General features: G+C 44.6%; 3 protein-coding genes across 5 annotated transcripts in view; 2 read left to right on the top strand and 1 right to left on the bottom strand.

The window, feature by feature from the left end:
• The first annotated feature begins 221 nt into the window (after positions 1-221).
• PEX10 (peroxisomal biogenesis factor 10) lies at positions 222-7,337 on the top strand. The gene is made up of 6 exons (XM_070956034.1): positions 222-369; positions 1,744-1,824; positions 2,273-2,679; positions 4,247-4,422; positions 5,099-5,234; positions 5,984-7,337. The coding sequence occupies exons 1-6, from the start codon at positions 261-263 to the stop codon at positions 6,050-6,052; spliced, it is 978 nt and encodes a 325-aa protein (XP_070812135.1). The 5' UTR covers positions 222-260; the 3' UTR covers positions 6,053-7,337.
• An 887-nt stretch (positions 7,338-8,224) lies between these two features.
• RER1 (retention in endoplasmic reticulum sorting receptor 1) lies at positions 8,225-19,343 on the bottom strand. Of its 3 annotated transcripts, none has more exons than XM_070956035.1 (7): positions 19,144-19,343; positions 14,424-14,509; positions 13,365-13,469; positions 11,972-12,071; positions 10,975-11,053; positions 9,642-9,777; positions 8,225-8,419 (listed from the first exon to the last, which is right to left on the bottom strand). In XM_070956035.1, the coding sequence occupies exons 2-7, from the start codon at positions 14,502-14,504 to the stop codon at positions 8,330-8,332; spliced, it is 591 nt and encodes a 196-aa protein (XP_070812136.1). In that variant the 5' UTR covers positions 14,505-14,509; positions 19,144-19,343; the 3' UTR covers positions 8,225-8,329. The 3 variants fall into 3 exon arrangements, with proteins under 3 accessions (XP_070812136.1, XP_070812138.1, XP_070812137.1); XM_070956037.1 differs by lacking the exon at positions 19,144-19,343 and adding an exon at positions 19,079-19,097; XM_070956036.1 differs by lacking the exon at positions 19,144-19,343 and adding an exon at positions 15,169-15,249.
• Positions 19,344-20,545: 1,202 nt separating this feature from the next.
• MORN1 (MORN repeat containing 1) overlaps positions 20,546-23,314 on the top strand; it is a 74,596-nt gene continuing 71,827 nt past the window's right edge. Inside the window, exons 1-2 of the mRNA XM_070956279.1 lie at positions 20,546-20,603; positions 23,130-23,201. Coding sequence (XP_070812380.1) covers positions 20,546-20,603; positions 23,130-23,201 — 130 coding nt within the window. The remainder of the gene's footprint in view (positions 20,604-23,129; positions 23,202-23,314) is intronic.

Below are 23,314 nucleotides of genomic sequence, written 5' to 3' on the forward strand. Positions count from 1 at the left end.
AATTAGCCAATTAATTCCCTAATAGACAGATTGCAATTGATCTGCATTAAAAACAACGCTAAAAACGACGTTGAATGAAATTGACTCTTAATCCCGGAAAGTCGCATTTCTGAACACCTCTCCACTTTCGTTACTCTATAAAGGGGGAAAATAATAATCTGATGACGTCAAAGGCCGCGCCGCGGCGACAGCAGATGACGTCTAAACTCAGCGACGATGACAGATAGGAAGAAGCGTCGCGCTGTTTTTTTCTTTTCGCGATGCCGTTGGAAGCCGGGCCGGCTCGCCTTGTCCGCTCGGCCCAGAAGGACGAGCTCTACCGGGGAGCGCTGAAAAGCAGGGCCGGCTCCGTCTTCTCCGGCCTAGCGGGTGAGGCGCCTCCGCCTTCTCTCTCCCCCCCCTCCCCAGAGCCGTTTTCGGGGCTTTTTGCCTTAAAATTCGAATTTAAAATGAATTTATTGAAATAAATACAATATTGATACCTATTGATAAGCCAGGTGGGCCTAGGAAACAAAATCCCGGAGAGATTTTGTGTGAGAGAAAGAACAAAGCAAAGACCCTTTTCAGAGTTTCAGATTTTGTCATTTCATCAATTATAATAAATATATAAATATAATAAATAAATAAATATATAAATATAATAAATAAATAAATAAATAAATAATAAACACCCCAAAATACAAAATTATTATTTTATTTTTATAAGTAACTCAACATATTCAATACACCTTCCTTCTTTCTCTCTCTCTCTCTCTCTCTCTCTTTTTTTACCCACAACAACAACCCTGTGAGGTGGGCTGGGCTGAGAGTGTGTGACTGACCCAAAATCTGGCTTTCATGCCTAAGGCAGGACTAGAACTCACAGCCTCGCATTTTCCAGTTAACCACTAGACCAAACTGGCGTTATTATTATTGTTGTGATTATTTCGACTCCATATTTTACTTATATTATTCACCTGTTATTAGCCAACATATAAAAAGTTGTATAGTGTGTGTGTGTGTGTGTATACTAATCCAAAATATATTATCTGAAAATAATATATATTTTAAGTTCCGGAGATTGCGATGTCTGTCTCTGTATATATGTATATATATATATATATATACACACATACATTGCGATCTCCGGAACTTAAAATATATTATTTTCGGATAATATATTTTGGATTAGTTCCGGAGATCATGATGTCTGTCTCTTCTTTTATAGCTACACCTGGAACTCGTATTTTTAGGATAGTTTGAGATATATATATGTATGTGTGTGTGTGTGTATATATAAATATATATATATATATATATATATACACACTATATACTATATATATACTAAATACTAAAATATATATATATACATATACATACATATATATATGTGTGTGTGTGTGTGTTTTTCCTCTAGTCAGGTTTTTCCTACGTAACCAAGGTTTTTCTGCAGCCCTAGCTCAGTAGAATCACATCCACTCGATTCTGGGCTTTTTTCTTTCTGGCAGCCAGCATGTTCTTGCTAGCTGATGAGAGCTAAATAGCTTGAAATAGATCTATAGTAGTCTCCCTTTATTTCTTTATCAGCAAATATATATATACATATATACATATATATATATATATATATACACATACACACACACACATATATACATATATACATACACACACACACACACACATACACACACACATATATAGAATGGAACAGTGTTGCTTTTTTCTTGTCATGTAATTCCATGTATTCTGGCTCCTTAGGTGCTAAAATTTGGCTGGAATGGCAGAAAGAGATCGAACTCCTCGCTGACGTTGCCTATTTCACCCTTACTACCCTTTCAGGTAATGATTTCTACCTAAATTTTTGCTAAATTTCTGATCGTTTCAAGTTTACTGAAAATTAGAGGAATCCCGTCAAGTCTGACCCTGTGCTTGGCACAGGAATCTGAGACTAAAGCAGCTGAAATAGATGACTGTCCAACCATATGTCATAAATACACCTAATTCCTTCTTGTTTCATTTATATCTATTCCTTCTTCGTTCTTGATTGCTTCTATTCTATTCTATTCTATTCTATTCTATTCTATTCTATTCTATTCTATTCTATTCTTATTCTATTCTTATTCTTATTCCCTTCTATTTCTATTTCGTTCTATCCCTTATTCTACTCTAATCCTATTCTATTCCATTCTGCATTCTATCCTTTCCTATTCTATTCCATTCTAAAGCTGCGTTTGTAATTATCTCTTCAGAGTTTCTGTCGTTGATTGCCTTTTTTCCCCCTTTTCAGGTTATCAAACCCTTGGTGAAGAATACGTCAACGTGATCCAAGTAGACCCATCAAAGAGGAAGGTCCCTTCGTTAAGACGCCGGGCCCTTTTGATCGCTCTGCACAGTGTCTTGCCTTACTTGTTAGACAAGGGACTGACCACGCTCGAGCAGGAGCTCGAGGCGGTCTCCAGCGGGTTACAGATTCCGCACCGCCGAACTTTAAGCGCGTCGCAAAGCCGGGCGCTATTCCGAAGCTGGTTGCAGAAACGGGTCAGACGATTAACCGAGTGGCAGAGATCGTTTCTCGCTCGGGCTGTCCGTCTCGTCAAGCAAAGCATCCCGTTTCTCCGGAGGTTCCATTTAGCTGTCTTTTATATGAACGGCATCTTCTACCATTTCTCTAAACGGACGACGGGGATCACATACGTGAGTCGGTTCCCACGTGCTCCTGTTTCTAAATTGGGCACCATCGCGGATGTAGAGAAGGAGGCTTAATCAATTTAAGTCAATGATGCCATCGTGGTGGTGGTTTTTTTTTTTTTTCTGGAATGTTGGGGGGGAAAAAATGGGGATGATACGTATTCCAGTACTTAACTTGAAATACGTTATTTGCTTCCTTTTCACCGGAAAAGCTCCTAAATCACTTCTGGCATAAAAATTATCGAGGGATGACTTAGAGAGCCAGTTTGGTGTAGTGCAGGGGTCGGCAACCTCAAACCCTCAAAGCCACAAAAGTCCTAACTGGAAGCCCCCCTTTCAATTCCGGAGCCGACCGGAAATCCGGTTCCCCCACCATAGAGTCTCCTCTTAGTGCGGTGTCTTTTCCTCTACCTGTCCTAACCAAAAGCCCTATCAATTGTGGAGCCGACTGGAAAACCCACCCCTTGCCATATAGTCTCCTCCTGGCATGCCATATTTCCCCTTCCACCAGCCGGAAGCTCCTCTCAAAATTGTGGCGCCAACCAGTAACGGAGCCGCAGCAGAGGGATGAAAGAGCCACATGCGGCTCCAGAGCCACGGGTTGCCGACCCTTGGTGTAGTGGTTAAGATGCTTGCTGGTCTTGAAACTAGGAGACTGTGAATTCTAGTCCCGTTTTACAGATGAGAGCCAGCTAGGTAACTTTGAGAAGAGCCTCTTTTGCCTCAGCCCACCTCACAAGGGTGGCTGTTGTAGGGAAAAGAGGAGAACGGAGGAGTACTAGGTATGTTTCATCGTCTTTTAACCACCCCATAATCCCTTGCGGGGTAGAGTCTGGCCAACTGAATGGAGCTACCGTGTGTCCCCGAAAATAAGACCCTGACTTATATTTTTTTTGAACCCTAAAATAAGCGCTTGGCCTTATTGCCATGCGCTCAAAAGCCCGATTGGGCTTATTATCAGGGGATAATGTCTTATTTTGGGGGAAACAGAGTATCAGAGAGTTTTAATGTCCGGATGCCCTTCCTGTCGCCAATGCGGAGTTTTGTTCAGCAGATATATTCTCAAGTGTGCCCAGAGAGAGAAATATCTGCCTCTACCGAGGATCGAACTCACAGCCTCCCGGTTGTGAGGCGAGAGCTCCACCTCTAGGTCACCGCACCCCTCCCTAATATTTTTAATTTGATTTAATTTGATTTATATGCCGCCCTTCTCCGGAGACTCAGGGCGGCTTACAATGCGTTAAGCAATAGCCTTCATACTTTTGTATATTTATACAAAGTTGTATATTTATACAAAGTAATATTAGGTATGTTCGCTGCCTATTTAAAAAATGATAAAGGGATAAAACTCTAATAAATAAAAAATAAAAAATTGCTTGATTGGGAGACTTTCCACAAGATGAACGCTAATGCCTCAAAGCATTAATCTATTTGCAGGCAGCATATTATAATCTTAAAAAGCGTAGTCTTTCTCACACGCGGAAACATTTGAACAGAGCTCCTTCTGTGACAAAAATCCTTCTTGAAGCATTAATTTACCTTCCGTTGATGGCTTGATTCTTCTTTTCTCCAGTTACGTTCTGTGGGTTTCACCGAAGACAATCAAAGCATTCGGTCGACTTACAAGCTCCTTGGCATCGTTTCATTCCTGCATCTGGGGCTGACCCTTGGCATCTACGCGTACAACCTCCGACATCGCCAGAGGGCCCAAAAAGAATGGAAACTACACCGTAACCCCTCCTATCAGATGTATAAAGTCTGGATTTTCTTTTATTTACAGGGAAAGAGAATTGATATCAACAAGTAGCACCTCAGCGGCCTTTGAAATTTACGGTAGCTTTTAAAATGAGCTAACTAAGCTACGGTAGCTTTTAAAAGGAACTAACTCCCACCAGGGAGTTAGGTGGTATTAAGAACGTTAAAAATGACTAAAAAAATACATCCCAGAAATACAGGTTTGTAAGGTATTGTACTTTAAAATGTATTATTCCAAAAGGTTTTTATTTTGGGGAACAATCTGGACTTTTGGCCTATGGAATATTGAGTTTTAAAGTATAAAAATACATGAGCAAAGCACCTATTGAAAGAAAAAGTAGATCAAGGAAATGGCCATATTTATAGATGATCATATTTGTAGATTCTGCCTGGAGGGAGATTCGCAGTTTCCTAAAACTTATATTTTGCAGAGATCAATTTTTCTTTAATCAGTGGAACAACTTGCCTCCAGAAGTTGTGGATGCTCCAACACTGGAAGTTTTTAAGATGTTGGTTAACCATTTGTCTGAAGGGGTGTAGGGTTTCCTGCCTAAGCAGGGGGTTAGACTAGAAGACCTCCAAGGTCCCTTCCAACTGTGTTTATTCTCTTCTTTTGGAATCGCCTTTCTCGCCGCAGAAGAGCAACTGTGTCTAATGTCATTCCTTTCAGAAGCCAACCCGAAGAGAAGATTCTTGGCCGCAATTCGCGTTGCTCCCTGTGCTTAGAAGAACGCCAACATGCCACAGCCACACCGTGCGGGCACCTCTTCTGCTGGGCATGCATCACTGCGTGGTGTAACACCAAGGTATGTGTTGGCCTCTCTCAAACTTTGCCCAAAGTTTGCAACGAGACGTTTTCTTACTGTTGTAAATTTCTACAGCAATGTATATATACAGGGTGTTAGGATTCTTTCTCCTTGGAGAGATGCTGAGTGACTAAGACGCTGAGCTTGTCGACTGAAAGGTCGGCAGTTCAGCGGTTCGAATCCCTAGTGCCGCGTAACGGGGTGAGCTCCCGTGACTTGTCCCGGCTTCTGCCAACCTAGCAGTTCGAAAGCACGTAAAAAGAAATGCGAGTAGAAAAATAGGGACCACCTTTGGTGGGAAGGTAACAGCGTTCCGTGCGCCTTTGGCGTTGAGTCATGCCGGCCACATGACCACGGAGACGTCTTCGGACAGCGCTGGCTCTTCGGCTTTGAAACGGAGATGAGCACCGCCCCCTAGAGTCGGGAACGACTAGCACATACGTGCGAGGGGAACCTTTACCTTTAGGGAAAATAATTTGATAGGTGGTATTTTTTACATGCAGAGTGTTTTGATCACCGAACTCTAGAGCTAAAACTTGCAAAGTTTATCCGTCAGTCTGAGCAGCCATTGCTAATCGGCTGCAAGACCAGTTTTATAATTTATTACGCTTGAAACGTGGTTTATTATACGTTAAATCATGTCAAAAAAAAGTGAATTCTTTGATGCGAGGAGGCTGCCTTAAAGACGGGTGGTTTTTAAAGCAATTTGAAGAGTTTACATTTCCTAATTTTTTTTTCCCCTCCCACAGGCTGAGTGTCCTCTGTGTAGAGAGAAATTTAATCCCCAGAAGCTTATTTACCTTCGACACTTCCGGTAAATGGATGCCAGTCGGATTGCAAAGCGTCGAAGAGCCCAACGAAAATGCAACCTTTGAACGAGCGCGAGATGTTATTTTGACAATAAAGGGCTGTGATCAAATGGAAGCCAAAACATTTTTGACTTTCCCTGCCTCTACAAGAAGAGACAAGCCTACATCGGTTTAAAACAAACTGCTGCTTATCCAGTTTTTGTCGGAGAGGTTTGAGGTCAGGAAGGAGGGCCGTCTCGAAAGCAGTTTCAAGACTTTTAGCCATCCTAGTGAATTTTGAATTCTGCGATTTTTATTTTAAGCATACCTTCGGGATGAATAGCAATCTCCGACACCCCTCCACACACAACATATCTGACACACGCAACTGCATTACCCCACTTATGGTGGAACTGATTTTTAAAACGTTTCAAATCCGGAAGGGCTGTATAATGTAGTTATTGTGGGATGCCAGTCTCGTTAAAAACACGTACGATGCTTTTGCATTCAATTTTACAGACTTGGCTGCTTTTAAAATTCAGTCACGCTTCCGTCAGCACCTCTGAAGCACTGCGGTGGCAGCCACTTGGCAAACCTCGATTAGCAGATTCAACAACCATCCCCAAAGTTTACATGTCCGTCTTGTCTTCCTGTATTGCCAACTTCCGAGTTGAATGCAGCTTAAGCTGGATAGAGCTTGAGAGGCAAATTTTGAGATGAAGAGATCATAAATCAGAATCTTAGCTCCTGAACCCCTGCGAACCCCCATGCTCCTTGTCATCAAGCTGGGAAAAAAGACCATTTTAAAAGGAAGCAGAATTTCCTAGCCCACAAAGAGCCCACAGCCCCTTCCCTTAAAAAAAATTATGGTGTTGTAAAGGAGAAATGGACTTAAGTGGCACAGAATATTTGAGTATATTAAGCCAAATAAGATGCAAATACTGACTAGTCAATAGCTATTTATCTCTCAAGATAAATGTGTGTAACAATAGTGCAAAGGGCTGTTTTTATTGAGACAGCTAAAATACAATATATGCCACAAGATTAAATGATAACGCATTTTAAAGAGAGCAGGGCGGAGAGAAACCATAATACATAAGCTTTTTACATTTGTTTTATAAAGACGGCTGAATCCAAGAACGGGACAAGGTCTTCGTTTTTTTAATAAACTTTTTTTTTTTTTTTGGAATTTAAAAAGTCACTTAATAAAAACTGTCCGTAGCTATATCACACCGAAAAATGCTTTTACATGCAGGCTGTTTTAAGATTTCTCTCCGTAGAAAATTAATAAAAGCTTGGGCGAAAGCCCCATAAAGTTGTCTGCCAGTTCAATCTAGTTGCAATCTTGGAAAGTTTGCTATGAAGCAAACTTTAAAAACAAAACAAAACAAAACAACCCTTTAGCAAAGAAATGTGTCAAAATACTCTTTACCTAATATCATATATATTCCAGGCTTTTTCCAAAATTTAAAAAAAAAAATATCTTGGAATAATTACAAAAAGGCTGATGACCGAAAAACCTCAAAAATAATAACAATAATACCAGCCACCCCATCTTCTACCTCTTCATTTTAAAAGCCAAGCTTGATTTCCGTCAGTCAATCGAGACGAGGTTTAATTTGAAAACGCCCAAGTTAAGTTAAAACTAGCAAGGAGGTATGGATTACTCAAATCTGGACGTGTATCGCTGCATCCCATTCTCGCAAATTACAATTCTCTCGTTTTCAGCAAGCAGATTAGGTTGGAGAATTACAAAAAATAATAATAATAATAACCGATCATTTTTCCTTAACTATTCACACTAGCTGTCGGCCTTCCCAAAGAATATTCGGCTTCTAATTCCCTATTTTATTCCACGTGGAATACAACGCAGGAGGCCTCCTTCAGATGTTTGTGAAGGCCGCCAGCCAAATTTGGAAAGCCAAGATCCCAGAGAGAGAGACGTACCTACTGTATGTGTAAACATGTGATAACTTCCGAAGGAAAACAAAATAAAAGGGGGGGGGGGAGGGAAAGGAAGGCCGTGGACGGATAAAACAGAGCCGCAAAATTCAGAAGATGCGGTCAAAACGGCAGAATTCTGTGGACACGGAAAGGCATTAGGAATCAGACACACGCCTACCCCTCTCGAATCCGCAGAAGAGACCGAAACGAATCCTCCGGATCGCTCATGGACGAACGATGATGAAGGACAGAGAGGCATTGTTACAATGGCTCAAAACCGATTTTTTTTAATTATAACGCTGGGGGGCTGGGAGGGGGGGGGAGAAAAGTTGGTCAGCAAGGTTTGAAAGAGGTTCTTTTTTTCTAGCTAGCAAAAGTTTTTCCTGGGTCTTCTTTTCCTTTATATCTCCTCTTGCCGTGGGTGAAGGGTATATATCGGTATTTTATCATATGCTGGAAATGAAAAGGGGTGGGGGTGGGGGAGAAAAAAAAAAACACAGGTCTTAGAGACGCCGCCTCCCTGTTTTTTTCCCCACCTTCCGAAATGCGAGAAACGCCCCCCCTAGGTTGATCAGACAGACGAGGGTTCCCCTTCAACGCACGACGTTAAGCTGTGGTTTTTCCGAGCAACCGGACGAGGGGTCGTAAATTAAGCCGCACATCTTTGGCCTTACATGCTCTAGGGATCGGGGGTGGGCTTCAAAAATTTTAGCAAGGGGTTCTTGCTGGGTGGGCGTGGCCTAGTCGGCCTCTTGCTGGGTGGGGCATGTTTTTGCCCTCCCCGGGCACCGGAGGCTTTTCTTGAGCCTCCGGGAGGGTGAAAACGGCCTCCTCAGGCCCTCTGGAGGCTGGAAACAGGCCCGTTTCCGGCCTTCTTGAACTTCCAGTAGGCCCATTTTTTCGCTCTCCCTGAGCCTCCGCGCGCGCCCTGCACTTACCTGCATCCAAAACGGGCCGCGTGGGGATTCCCAGGAGGAGAGTGATGGGAGGGGCCAGCCAGGAGTGGGATATGGGGGTTCTCCAAACTGCACAGAATCTTAGCTAGAGGTTCGCCCCGAACCCCCAGCAGCCCACCCCTGCTAGGGACGATAATAAATAAAGGCTCGCCCAACAGATCGGGGGGGGGGGTGTTACAACGATCTGCGGCTTGGGTGTGAACGTGGGCAGAGCGTGAAGAGCAGCTCCAAACAAGCTACTTTTCCGTGATCAAGTTTTATCTTCCCCCGTCACCCTTTGGGCAATGAGCGTCCGCAACCTGCTCGGCATGAAAGCCTAAATTTTTGTTAACTTTGATATAATCCATCTCTGGCTGCATTCCCACGTTTCTTAAAACAGGACAGCAGCAATGGCACTTCTCTAGCGTGCCAAACCTGGTTAGTTGTATTTATTTTGCTTCCCAGGGCTATGCCAGCCCCTCCCCTCCACCCCCCCAAAAAAGGGGTGAATTTGGTGACCAGGGATTGTAGCATCTCAACTGTCTTTCCCCCTCATTTCAGGATCTAAAACGGAGGGTGTTTAATCTTGGCGATTTTTAAGACTGGTAAGACTTCAACTCCCAGAATTCCCCAGCCAACACGGGATTGGGTTAGGGAATTCTGGGAGTCGGAAGTCCACCGGTCTTGAAAGCTTGCCGAGGTCGGGCAGCCTGGTCTCTCAAAGGCCTTCTTGCGCTCACCTTGATTTGCCTCTTCATCGTGATGCAGAACAGCATAATGAAATACATCACCAGAATCGGCCAAAACACTGGAACGTTGAAAGCTTCGAAGAATGTACAGGTCATGGCCACCAGGATGCCTTTCGTGGCAGAATGCCTTTGGGGAAGAAAGCCAAATCGGGATTCACAGATTAACAAGAGTCGGAAGGGACCTTGGAGGTCATCTAGTCCAACCCGCCACCCTCCCGAGCAGGAGGCCCTACACCATTTTCTGACAGATGGCAGTCCAGCCTCTTCTCGAAAGCCTCCAGGGATGAAGCTCCCACAACTTCCGAAGGCAACTTCTGTTCCATCGGTTGATTGCTCTCACTGTCAGGAAATTCCTCCTTATTTCCAGGTTGAATCTCTCCTTGGTCAGTTTCCATCCATGATTCCTTGTCTGGCCTTGGAAAATAGCTTGACCCCCTTCCTCCTCTCTGTGGCAGCCCCTCCAATATTGGAAGATGCTATCATCTTGGTCCTTCTCTTCACTAGACTAGCCCTGCCCAGTTCCTGCAACCGTTCATCCTATCTTTGAGCCTCCTAATCATCCTGTTTGCTCTTCTCTGCACTTTTTCTAGAGTCTCAATCTCTTTTTTTACATCGGGGTGACCAAAACTGGATGTAGGATTCTAGGTGTGGCTTTACTAAGGCTTTGTAGAGTGGTATTAGTGCCTCCCTTGATCTTGATTGTATCCTTCTGTTAATGCAATTTAGGATTGCGTTGGCTTTTTTGGCTGCCACTGCACACAGCTTGCTCATATTTAACTGGTTGTCCACTAAGACTCCAAGATCCCTCTCTCTCTGTTTTTTTTTTTTTTTTAATTTGATTTATATGCCGCCCTTCTCCAGAGACTCAGGGTGGCTTACAGTGCGTTAAGCAATAGCCTTCATCCTTTTGTATATTTTATACAAAGTCAGCTTATTGCCCCCACAAACTGGGTCCTCAATTTACCTACCTTAGAAAGGATGGAAGGCTGAGTCAACCTTGAGCCTGGCGAGATTCGAACCTGCAGTAATTGCAGGCAGCTGGTCTTAATAACAGGGTGCTTTAGACCACTGTACTACCAAGGCTCTTGAGCAGTTACTGCTATTAAGCCTGGTTTCACCCAGTCTATAGGTGTCCGTTGGGTTTTTCTTGCCTAAGTGTCAGACTTTGCTTTTCTCTACGTTGAATTTCATTTTGTTAGATAAATTAGCGGGTAGAGACAATTGCACTCCATTCCCTGCCTTGCCAACGTTGAGAAAGGCTGTTCTACATGTATGTCTTTACATGTACGAGAAGGAAGCCCCGGTTCATACGAATTCAACTCACCAGAACTTGAATTCTGGCAGCCTCCGGATAAAAGGCCGGAATTCCTCGTTCTGTTTTGTCGGTAATGAAGGCCCTTCATCTGCAAAGAGGACAAATAATTATTTGGTAATATAGGAGGTGCTAAAAAAAAAAAAAAAATCTGCGGCTTGCTGACAACAGGCCATTCAGGCAGATGAAAGGACGTGAATTTTTTTTTTTTTAAATTGCTTTGCACGACGTACGTCGCACGTCCCAGGACCTCAAAGGTATCTCCCGGGTCGCTTCTCAAGGACGACACTCTACAAAGCGTTAAGGGTAGTCCTCGACTTATGGCCAAAACGGAGCTCCGAATCACGGCAGTGGTTTAGTAACAGTGGTTGCTCAGTGAATTTAGCTTCCTCGTTGACACTTTGAAGGTTGCAAAAATTGATCGTCGTAAACACGGGATATTGCAACCGTCAAAAATATACATGCCGGTTTGCCAAGTGTCTGAATTTCAATCACGTAACCATGGAGACGCTGCGACGGTCGTAAGCGTGAAAAACGGACGTAAGTCACTTTTTTTCAACGCCACTTGTAAACCAAGGACTATACCTGTAAATTGAGCTGTGATCTATGGTTTATAGAATCGAGCACAAGTTGCTGTGATGATGATACAGGACACTAAGCCATAAACCATGGTTTAAAATCCAAGCGGAGGGCCACGCACAAGATACTTAAAAACAGTGCTAAAGAAAAATCACCGTAGATGAGGTAGCTCAAGGAACAAGCAAGATTTCTAAATTTAATTTAAATTTAAATTTATGCTGGGGCATGAGTGCACCAGCGTGCCTACCGTCCCTGTCCTAATATTCCTTTTTTACTTCCTCTTTTCACGTATTCAAATTATGTTTATACTTTTACCTGTTATCTTATATATGCCTGACAAATAAATTTAGGATTATGATTATGATCCGTCCGTAAAAATCAATGGTAGAAAATGCAAGCAAATTTGCCCAAAATTCCAACTTTGACATACCTGAATCTTCCATGAGGGAGGGATCGACCTTTGGCGACAAGAAAGCTATGAAGAGATTTAGGTGGTAGATACCCAAGGCGTACGTCACGATATACCAACCCTGGGAACAAAGAGAGAGATTCAAGAATCAGGTTAGAGGGGAACTTGAGTTTCAAAAAAAAAATAAACAAACACCCAGAAGTTACAGGCCCTGTGATTCCATAATTAGCAATGCACAGGGCGTTAATCAGAAGTCCAGAGAGGTCCTACAAGCAGCATGGCTGATAACAAGGGATTGCAGGAGTCGTGCTCCAAAATATGGGGAGCCCATGAACCAGGAGAGAAGGATAATAGGTAACAGTGTTGTGGCTTGTCCAGCAGCCGACTCGGAGGAGGAGGAGGAGGTGTGGGAGTCAGAGTCAGCCTCAAGGCAACCTGAGAGCTCCGAGGGGGAAGAGGGAATGGAGCTGGCAGAGAGAGAGAGAGAGAGAGAGAGGTGGAGCCTGGGCCGTCCGTCAGCCCTCAGATGGAGAGTCAACAGCCCCCAGGTCTGGAGGTGGCTGATGAGGAAGAGGAGGAACAGCTGGGTCCTGTGCCTGACGAGCCGATGCACAGAAGGCAGAGGAGAGGAGAGCAGTGGAAATCTATGGGCCGGTCCTCGGGACGGAAGAGCCACTGCTGCTAGCGAAGCCCCCACCCCAGCTCTGGGGATAAAAGGCAGGGGGCAGAGATGAATAGATGTGGCCGACAACTATTTATCTCCTGGATGGACGGACTTGTTCGCCTGCGGTGAGAGAGAAACTTTTTGCCGGGGCTGCCGGCGCTCCCAATAAAGGAATCATTGCTTCAACTACAGAGGGTTTGTCGTGTTCGGGGACAAATAGCAGGAGATAACAGAAGAACCCAAAGGGAAGATGTCTACGGAGATTCTCCAATATCCAGGTTCACGGCTGTCCCAAAAAGGGGCTTTTTCCAAAAAGCAACTGTGTTGTTGTTTTTTTCTTTCTTTGAAGACGTTTCGCTTCTCGTCCAAGAAGCTTCTTTAGTTCTTATCTACTCATCCAAGCTTCCTGGATGAGAAACAAAATGTGTTCAATGTTTTTCAAGGAAAACATCTGCTGAGTAAATTCTCCATAGCAAGATAAAACCAAGAAAATTCTTTGTGGACTTATTTTTGGGCTCATTTTTCCCAGCTTTAAATAGGTTTGTGGGGCTTGGAGGCAAGGCCCAAAGATCGAAGCTTAAAAACACGGGCAAGGAAACCCATCTTTTCACTGGCTAAAATAAAATAATAAAGATTACGGGGCTAAACAAGAGGCTGCCAGTAATTAGCAACGGGTTGAACCATCTCGCATTACTGGCAAAGGTTCCAGATGAAGGCAGGGAGCCCCGTTTTTTGTTTTTTTTTCCTTACCTGCAGTAAATAAACTCTAATCATGTAGATAAAACTTAAACCCAATGTTGCGACCCATCGGATTGTTGTATATGGAGTAGATTTGTCTAGCCAGGACTGGTAAATCTAAGGGAAACACAAGATTTTCAGCATATTAAGTGAGGGTTGAACACGGCAAGCCTACAGCTGGGACAAACCATAGCTTGTGGAATACAGCTAGTATTAGAGAAATAAAAGAAAGGGAAGGAAGGAAGGAAGGAGAAAGAAAGGGGAAAGAAAGGAAGGAAGGAGGGAGGGAGGGAAGGAAGGGAGAAAGAAAGGCAGAAAGGTAGAAAGAAAGAGAAAAAAGGAGAAAGAAAGAAAGGGGAAGGAAAGGGGAAAGGAAGGAAGGAAGGAAGGAGAAAAGAGGGAGGGAAGGAAGGAAGGAAGGAGAAAGAAAGAAAGGAAAAAAGGAAGGAGAAAGAAGGGAGGGAGGGAAGGAAGGAAGGGAGAAAGAAAGAAAGGAGAAAAAGGAAGGAAGGAGGGAGGGAGGGAAGGAAGGGAGAAAGAAAGGTAGAAAGGTAGAAAGAAAGAGAAGGAAGGAGAAAGAAAGAAAGGGGAAAGAAAGGGGAAAGGAAGGAAGGAAGGAGAAAGGAGGGAGGGAAGGAAGGAAGGAGAAAGAAAGGAGAAGAAGGAAGGAAGGAAGGACGGAAGGAGAAAGAAAGGGGAAAGAAAGGAGGGAGGGAAGGAAGGAAGGAAGGAAGGAGGGAGGGAAGGAAGGAAGGGAGAAAGAAAGGTAGAAAGGTAGAAAGAAAGAGAAGGAAGGAGAAAGAAAGAAAGGGGGAAGGAAGGAAGGAAGGAAGGAGAAAGGAGGGAGGGAAGGAAGGAGAAAGAAGGGGAGGGAGGGAAGGAATTTTTGTAATAATTAAATAAAATTAAGCCACAGTTAAAAGGATTCATCCTTCCCACATCCCAGCAGAGGCCAGAGAAATCACTTCAGTATCAACTGTTTTAATCAGACCTGATCAAATACTAAAATAATTGGCACCAACCCACCCTGGAGAGGTTTAGGGATCCGTTTGCCACCTGCGGGAAACTCACCTGTCCAAGTCTCGTGAAAAATCTAAAGACCACGGAAGGCTTCCCATGGATCGACTCACCGCTACTGTCCCCTTCTGACATTGTGGCTGCAGTGGGGAGGGAAAAAAAATCACGAAGAATTCAGCACATCGCCCTTGCACATACAAGCTGCCAGGAACTGCCCCTTGCCTGACGCGGCGTTACAATCATTCATTTAACGACCGTTTGAAGTTACGACAGCATTGAAAACAGCCACTTGCGACTGGGTTTTTTTTTTTAAAAAAAAAACATTTACAACCAACGCAATGGGGACGCCAGATTGTTTGGACTAACTTCACAACCCACAGCGAGAGAGGTCGTAAAACGGGACGGAACCCCCGCTTCACACGCCGCGGAAATGTTGTGGTCGTAAATCGAGGACTGCCTAGACAAAATTTTCCAGCTTTGGGTTGTTGAATTGGCATGGATTGATTCTAGGTGGGGAGGAAAATTGCCGAGGAGTTGGGATTGCAAGGCGGAAAAAGCCTCTGAAAGCCAAATAAATCCTGCAAAATTCACACTGACGGGATAAAACACACTAACCCAATATACCATATTCTACTGCCACCTATATTTTACTCAGAGGTGTGTTTGTAGAGTACTCTACTTCCTCTTTGGAGCAAAACAAAAGAAAAAAAATCTCCTTTTCGTTCAAAAGGGAGATGAAGCTTTTATCTACAACCTCTCCTGAACCTTCGATAATTAAGTCTTTGGACCACAAATAAACCTTCAAAAGACTTCCAATTTCTACAACGGTTCTTTTGGTGAAAAGCTGCATTTCTCGTTCAGCCACTCGGGGAATCGCTGGGAGCTACGGTGCCACATCAGCGAAAGCCAGGACACAGCTTCCTGGTACGTCAGGTTTGGGAGGGCGGAGAGAATGGAAATTCAGTTTCGTTCCAGGAAACAGGAAAGCAAAAGGAGATTTTCGCGAAGAGGACAGCGTGTGAAGTGCTGCCTACGAGGAAAATAATGACTGGGAAATCAGAGAGGAGGGCGGAAACAACCTTTTGACCCGTAATTTGGAATCTCCTGGAAGGTCAACAAGAATATTAGTGATATTATTAGCCTAGGAATCGGATTTAGGAACGGTAAGATTTTCAGCAAAGGTGAAAAATTGACGCCCAAGGAAAAGAGAGCAAGTTTTATGATGATGAAAGCATCCCAAACGAATTCTCACGCCAGCCACCGGTGAGAATATTCTCATAATTACAGCGACGAGGAACCCACAACACGGGTGGGGGGGATAAAGGAAAGAATTCCAAAATGATAAACCGCAGCAATACAACCGAAAGTCGAATTTAAAAAATCTTGGCTATGTTATCCAGTGAAACGACGAAGCCTCAAGTCGCCCATCGCTCCAAATGACAATTTAACCGTGACTCTTGCTCCGTCAACCGTCACTCAACGAACCGTGTTTGCAAACCCAACTGAAAGTTAAACCAATGGCAGAGTAATTTTTAGCCCAGTGGGAAATCACGAAGGATGTGAATAAAACCCGGGTGCTATTCGTTAGCACCCGGAATAATGTTAATGTGAAGTTTCCGAAAGATGCCCTAATTAATTCAAAAGCCATGAGCCGAACTTCAAAAGAAATACAGTCATTTATGAGGAGCACCATTTCGGCAATATTCGGATGCAGTTAGAACTAATCCCACGTAGATTTACGTTTCCCTATGACTCTGTCTCTCCCCTCCTCTCTGGCCATGTCATAAATCACATTCTCCAATTAAGCACTTTGGCTGGCTGTGAAATCCAACACCCTCCTTCTGATTGCGGTCAGGAAGAATGTATGGAATGCACTATAGGAAAATCAATCAGCTCTATCAGTTCTCCCTCCCTCCCTGCTCATGGCAACTTGAAAGCTTTGCAAGTTGACAGTTAAGTTTTAATTCTACCCAAAGGATTTTTTTGGAGGTTACTTTTGACTCCGAATTGCAAAAACGCAACCACGTCAAATCCCAGTAGGTCATACAAGGCAGCTGGGCTGGGGAAAGAGCAAGGAAGAAAGGAAACGAAATAGGCAGTTCTCTCCACCAAGTTCCACTTTTAAAACCAACTGAACTAAAAGCTGAAAGGGCTACAACAGTGCTAGCTTTCAATGAATTCTTTCAATTCAAAAGGCCCAATCCAGACTCTTCAGGTTCTCAATACCCTAATCCACGTAAGATTTGATCCATAAACCATACAAAAAGCCAAGAACAATCGAACAGCCCAAAAGGGCAAAAATAGAGGAAAAAAATAGACAGAGAAAGAAAGAAAAGGAAAGAGAGAGAGAAAAAAAGAAATGATAAAACCAGATCAGCGCAAATAATAAATTACTCACTAGTCCAAAACCCAGGTGTTTGCCCAAAATATCCAACCAACTTTAACATTTATGGACTTCCATTCATTTCATGGCTGGCTGGGGGAATTCTGGGATTTGAAGCCTACAGGTCTTAAAATAGGCAAGATTGGACACCTCTTTCGTCCTTGCATCGTCCAAGGGAAGTCCGACTTTCCATATTAATTTAGAGGTAATTCAGGCCAGTGACTAACTAAAGCCTTTCTGCTTTGCTCACCTTTAACTCTTTATTATAAATGTGCCAAACGTTATAAATTTTTTCTTCCCGACCAGACAAGCAAGCTGCAGAAATTGTTATTTTGCTGACTGGCACGGTAGGCCCATATTTTGCTCTCCCCAGCCTCCAGAGCCTTTCTAGGAGTCTGGGGAGGGCAAAAACGGCCTTCCCCACCCACCAGGAGGCCCTCCGGAGGCCGGAAACGGCCTGTTTGCCAATTTCCAGTGGGACCTCCTGCGCACCGGAGCTGAGCTCGCGTGCCCACCGATATGGCTACACGCATTGGACGCGTGTCATCGGTTCGCCATCACGGCCCTATGTCATCGCAGACAAGTCGCTGTCCAGTCTCTTTCAGGAGAAGCTCTCGTGATGATAGAGCACCCACAATTTATGAAGGCAAGTTCTCAAGAAAAGCTGAGCAAAGCTTAAAAGGAGAGGTAGAAGAATTACAATTTACGAACATTGCGGGGAAAAAGATTTCAGTTTTGAGGTTTGTTTCAGACAACATCCAAAGCAATTATTTGAAGTCTGTGAATGCCGGCGACTGCATTTTCACCTAAAGCGGATTCAAAAAAACAAAAAACCTTAAATATGGCTTAGGCTGTTACATGAACGCATGTCTCCTAAGGGGAGCAAAGCAAAAAGTATGATTGACAATCTACTAGGCGCGCCTCGAAGAAAAATTCAGGGGAAAAAAAAATAACCTTCCACAGGGTGTGTAAACTAAAGAAATGTGTCCTGGTTAATAATGTCTGTCATTCCTATCATTCAGCGACTTGATTAAAGGAGATAATTTTTTTAAAAAAAAATTATACCCGTGTTCAGCCAATCTCTGAATTTCTTCCGTGAAACGTATGGCACCCAACTGAGGATTTTCTCAAGAAATTCGTTATCACACTCAAGAAGGCTGGAGATTGTAGTAATTACACACCTAACCTAATGGTTTTATCTCATTCCTTTGAACCCACTAATGATTGCGGATTTCCTCCCCTTGGGCTAAGCCACAATTGAGGGAAAAGGCACCACCAGGTGAGCTAAAACTTCAGCACTGGGTGTGAACGGGGATTATCTTGAATGAAAAGGAAATCCACCTCATTTGGCTCTTTGGAAAGGTGGGAAGGATAATGACAAGCCTCTAATTTCCCCATTAGAAACTTAAGGGTGGATCTGGGTGCGAATCTTCACTGGGTGAAGTTGGCTTAACTGCTCTGTCTGACCTACCTCACAAGGGTGCTGTAGGATAAACTGAGGTATCTCCCAAATAGATCGCCTAGAGGTCCAAGGTCAAAATGGGGCGCCCGTCCTACAATACAGCTAGTCCCCGACGTTACGACCTCAATGGTGGCTCCTGTTGCAAAGCGAGACACTTGTGAAGCGAGCGTTATCCCTCCCCATTTTACGACCTCTCTCGCCGCCGTCGTTATTAGAACCGCTGCCGTTGTGAAGTTGGCCGCACGTCCGCTGAAGCGAATCTGGCTTCCCCGCTTGATTTTGAAGGTCGCAAAAAAAAGGGGGGAATCACGTGATTCCCGGGACGTTGCAACCGTCATATGTCCGAGTCCGTCGCCAAAGCGTCTTGAATTCTGATCACGTGACACACACACCCAACGGAGATGCCGCAAACAGTTGTCCAATATGGGGGGGGGGGGAAAGGGTCCCAAATTCTCATATATATTTTTTTCAGCGCCGCCGGAACTTCGGTCACTAAACGAATCGTCGTTAAGTCGAGGACTACCTGCACCACCACTATAGCCAGCTCCCTAATTCAAACCCTGCACTCAAAATACATTCCCTTCCTCCTCCTCCTCCCAGCTCTGGACTATAGATCCCATCGTCCTGGCTGGGGATGATGGAGGCTGGAGTCCAAGAGAATTAATGGAAGCAACGCCTCCTTATCCCAAAAAAGGAGGGGGACACAGAGCCATCCCCTCCCGCCCCCACCCCCACCCATGGCGGGACCCCATTTAGGAAAACTGGGGAGGGGGTAGAAGAGGCCCAGTGGACGACCCCCCCATAACACCCACCCGCCCTGAGCCCAGTAATTAAAGTTGGGGTCCCCCCCTCGTCTTCCCCGACCTGGAAGGCCTGGTTGCCAAGGCAACGGCCAGGCCGCGGCCTAGTCGGGCCGGGGGGTAACTCACCAGGCCGCGCCGGGTGTCCCCTCCTTCCGCTTCCCGCCCCGCCTGAACAGGCAGAGGAGCCGCCGCCGCTGCCGCCTCCTCCGACTCCTCCTCCACTTTCCGAGATGGCCGGCAGGAGAGCTTCCGCTACCGGGGCGAAGAGGAGGAGGATGAGGGTGGATGGAAAGAAGGCCAAGCAGCCGGGAAACCCCCGCCACACACACACACCACACTAGGCCTCTGCCTGTCCTGATTTGAAAGAGGCCTGGTAGGTTGGACGAAGGCCTAGCCTCGGTTAGAAGGCCCTCAAGTTCGGGGAACTACAGCTCCCAGAATGCCTCAGCTATTCCAGGAGCACTTGCCAAGGTGGAGAAACTACCGCTCCCAGAACGCCTCAGAAAGCCAAGCCGCGGGCGCGCTCGCCAAAGTGGGGAAACTACCGCTCCCAGAAGGCCTCAGCCACGCCGGCCGGGGGCGCCAAGGTGGGGAAACTACTGCTCCCAGAAGGCCTCAAGCAGCCAAGCCGTTTGAGGCATTCTGGGAGCGGTAGTTCCCTCCTCCCCGCAGAGGTTCATTGGGTTCTGATTTGTGCCCTAAGGATGGATGGGCTCCTCCCGGCGGATTGCAGACCTTTGGCCCAGCTGGCACGAGGGTGGGACAGGGTAATCCCCGCCCGGACTTCCTGCTGCGGCTTAGGGGATATGTAGTCCCCCAGTTTGCCAGCAGCGGATTGTCCACTTTTACTGGGGGTGGGGAGTTGGACAGACAGATCAATGGGTTATTGATTGACAAAGACTGGTTTTCTCGGTCCAGCTCGCTCTAGCAGGGATGGTTTTTTGGGAGAGCCTACCTCTCAGGGCTGTTGTGTCAATTAAAACAGCTAAAAGAAACTCATACACTTATACAGACATAACAATTTTAAGTACTCGGGCATCCAAGCTTGCTTTCAACCCCGTGGCTTCGTGCCACGGCCCAGCCTGGGTGGGGGAAGGGAGGGAGGGAGGGAAGGACTGCAGATCCCATCATCCCCAGCCTCTATGGTTGGCTCAGCAAGCCATGGTGGCTTATATAGCCTTTATGTGCAAAATCCATCCTGCGTTTTTCCCTAGGTTGGAGAATTCCAACATCCTCTAACTCCCCGGACCGTGCGGGCTGGGGATCATGGGATCTGCAGTCCCTCCCGGACTCCTAAGGAAGGAAAAGCATTAAAACCACCCCCCCCACGTGCTTCCTTGCTTCTAGTCCCAGCCTCCCCGCGCATGCGCGCCACGCAGAAGCCCGAACCCCTTAACCCCCCCTCCCCTCCGAGGGAGGGGAAAAAAAAAACTCCACAAAGAAGCCTCGCCTCCTAGCAACGCGACAGCCAATCAGCGGCGGGATCCGATGGCGGCAAAACAGCGTCCCTTGAGGGAGACGGGGAAAAATGGCGGCTGAGGGAGCCGCTTCATACTGTGGGGAGATGAAAGACCAGCGGAGGAATGGTGAGGGGAGGAAAGCCGCGGCTTCGTGAAGGGGTTGGCTGTACTGTGGAGGAGACGACGGGGAAAAGGAAAAAAAAAAGGAGGCCGGGAAGGGCGTTCTCCCCGCGAAAAGGGGGCTCGGTGGGCTCCCAAGTGGAGCCTCCTGGGGCAGGAGCAGTCTACCGGAATGCACGTCCGAAGGCCGGAGAGACAAGGCCGTGGTGTCGCCAAGGGGAGGAATTGGGTGTTCTCGGAATTTCCTGCCCCGCTTTTCATTTTTTTTTATTATTATTAATATTAATATTAATATTAATTTTATTCATTAAATATGAAACTCAGTCAACTGAACATTCAAAAATGCATCACAAATATCATTGACTGGTGCTAATGGTTGATACGGGTTGCTGCCAGCATCCTAGGTATCAACCAAGTATTATTATTATTATTATTATTATTATTATTATTATTATTATTATTATTATTATTATTTTATTCATTGAATATGAAACTCAGTCAACTGAACATTCAAATATGCATCACAAATATCATTGGTGCTAATGGTTGATACGGGTTGCTGCCAGCATCCTAGGTATCAACCAATTATTATTGTTGTTGTTATTATTATCTCTTTTATTATTTTATTAATACTTATAAGAAGTATTATTATTATTATTTTATTATTATTTATTTATTTATTTTATTCATTAAACATGAAACTCAGTCAACTGAACATTTAAAAATACATCACAAATACCATTGACTGGTGCTAATCGTTGATACAGGTTGCTGTCAGCAACCTAGGTATCAACCAATTATTATTGTTGTTATTATTATTATCTCTTTTATTCATTAAACATGAAACCCAGTCAACTGAACATTTAAAAATGCATCACAAATACCATTGACTGGTGCTAATGGTTGATACGGGTTGCTGCCAGCGTCGTAGGGATCAACCAAGTACCTTCTTAAAATATACGATGTTCCAAGTTGTTGTTGTTGTTGTTGTTATTATTATTATTATTATTATTATTATTATTATTATTACTATTATTATTTTGAGGTGTACATGTTAGAGAAGCCTGCCCTAGGTTTGCCAAGGTGAGCTGCTCTGAAGGGCAGAATGAATATCCTATTTATTTATTTCTTCCCTTTTCTTGCTACAGGTAGTCCTCGATTTGCAACACTTCGCTTAGTGACCGACCGAAGTTACAACGGCACCGAAACAAGGGACTCGGGGACCAGCTTTCACACTTAACGACCGTTGCAGGCATCCCCGTGGTCACGTGATTTACATTCGGCTGCTTGGCAACTGACTCACATTTATGACGGCTGCAGCTTCCCAGGGTCACGTGATCCCCTTCGGCAGCCTTCTGACGAGCAAAGTCAAATGGGGAAGCCGGATTCACTTAACAACCGTGTCACTAACTTAACAATGGCAGGGATTCACGTAACAAAAGAGGCAAGAAAAGATGTAAAAGGGGGCAAAATTCACTTAACAACTGAAATTTGTGGTCCTAAATTGAAGGCTGCCTGTATTTCCAAAAACTGCCAGATGTTGACATTGTTTTGATGTTTCTCCCTCAATAATTTTCTGGCGTAATCTTTAAGAAGGTTTTATTCAGAAAAACAAAGACTTCCCAAGGGGGATATATTGGGTTGTGTCCCATAGCAGGGTCAATTTTATAACCATTTTCAGAATTTCATGGTTTAGGGATTATAATTTCATATACAGCTTAGTCCTTGACTTACAATTGGGACGAGGCTTTCTGTTGGTAAAAGCAAGGCAGTTGTTGAATCGTGCCTTATTTTACAACCCCCCCCCTTTTTTTTTTTTGCCATGGTGGTTAAACAAATTGCTGCGGTTGTTAAGTGAATCATGCTGTCATTAAGCGAATCCAGCTTCCCCCATTGACTTGGGCTTGTTGGAAGCCAGCTTGGGGAGGTCACCGATGGGGGTCATATGATCTCAGGATTCTGCAGCTGCGGTAAGTACATGCCAAGCGCCTGGATTTTGATCACCAGGCCCAGGTTAACGCTGTGATGGTCATAAGTGTGAGGACCGGTCATAAGACACCTTTTCCAGTGCTGTTGTCACTTCGAACAGTTGCAAAATGAATGGTTGTAAGCCAAGGACTGCATATATACCTTTTCAATGTAGGCAAGATCTATTTTCTCTCATTCCACAACATCCCTGTGCAGTAGGTTAAGCTGAAAAAGAATGACTGGTCCAAAGTTCCCCCAGGGAGCTTTGAAGGGGGACTAACCCCTGCATCTCCCTGGTTCTAATCCAACTTTTAACCATAAAATCACATTTTTTTTCTCCATTACAGCTCCTTGCGTACAATAAAACACTAGATTACATGTAGGAATGTGAAGGTTAGCTACTTTTCACACACAAAGACTTGTTATATTGTAGCCAAACTGGAGATCCAAAACATTTCCATCAGAAAAGTTGGAAAACTTGCTAGGTTTGTTTTCTCAAAGTATCTTATCAAAATTGTTTCATTGTTGTATTTTTAATATTTTTTTTACTTTTCTTGCCTTTAGGTTATGGACGTTACATTTATCCCAACTCCTTTTTCAAGTACGAAGGACAGTGGAAGAAAGGGAAAAAACATGGCAAGTTTTCTTTCTTTGTGTTTTATTCAGCAGGCACTTCGGTATTTTGTGACCACCTTTTTAAATTATTTTTATTAATAACCCAAGGCAGCAAGCATACCTAAAACTCCTCC

This window comes from Pituophis catenifer, unplaced genomic scaffold, assembly GCF_029215685.1.
Source record: "Pituophis catenifer annectens isolate HBS135680 unplaced genomic scaffold, rPitCat1.0.hap2 SCAF_18, whole genome shotgun sequence".
Taxonomy (NCBI): Eukaryota; Metazoa; Chordata; class Lepidosauria; order Squamata; family Colubridae; genus Pituophis; species Pituophis catenifer.

Excerpts from the sequence above, each read along its gene's own strand:
- PEX10 (XM_070956034.1), top strand. The coding sequence starts at position 261 with ATGCCGTTGGAAGCCGGGCCGGCTCGCCTTGTCCGCTCGGCCCAGAAG. Across the intron at positions 2,680-4,246 it reads GGACGACGGGGATCACATAC|TTACGTTCTGTGGGTTTCAC; the intron begins GTGAGTCGGTTC and ends TCTTTTCTCCAG. Across the intron at positions 5,235-5,983 it reads CTGCGTGGTGTAACACCAAG|GCTGAGTGTCCTCTGTGTAG; the intron begins GTATGTGTTGGC and ends CCCCTCCCACAG.
- RER1 (XM_070956035.1), bottom strand. The coding sequence starts at position 14,504 with ATGTCAGAAGGGGACAGTAGCGGTGAGTCGATCCATGGGAAGCCTTCC. Across the intron at positions 12,072-13,364 it reads TTAGAGTTTATTTACTGCAG|GGTTGGTATATCGTGACGTA; the intron begins GTAAGGAAAAAA and ends CTTTGTTCCCAG. Across the intron at positions 8,420-9,641 it reads CGATGAAGAGGCAAATCAAG|CATATGATAAAATACCGATA; the intron begins GTGAGCGCAAGA and ends TTTCATTTCCAG.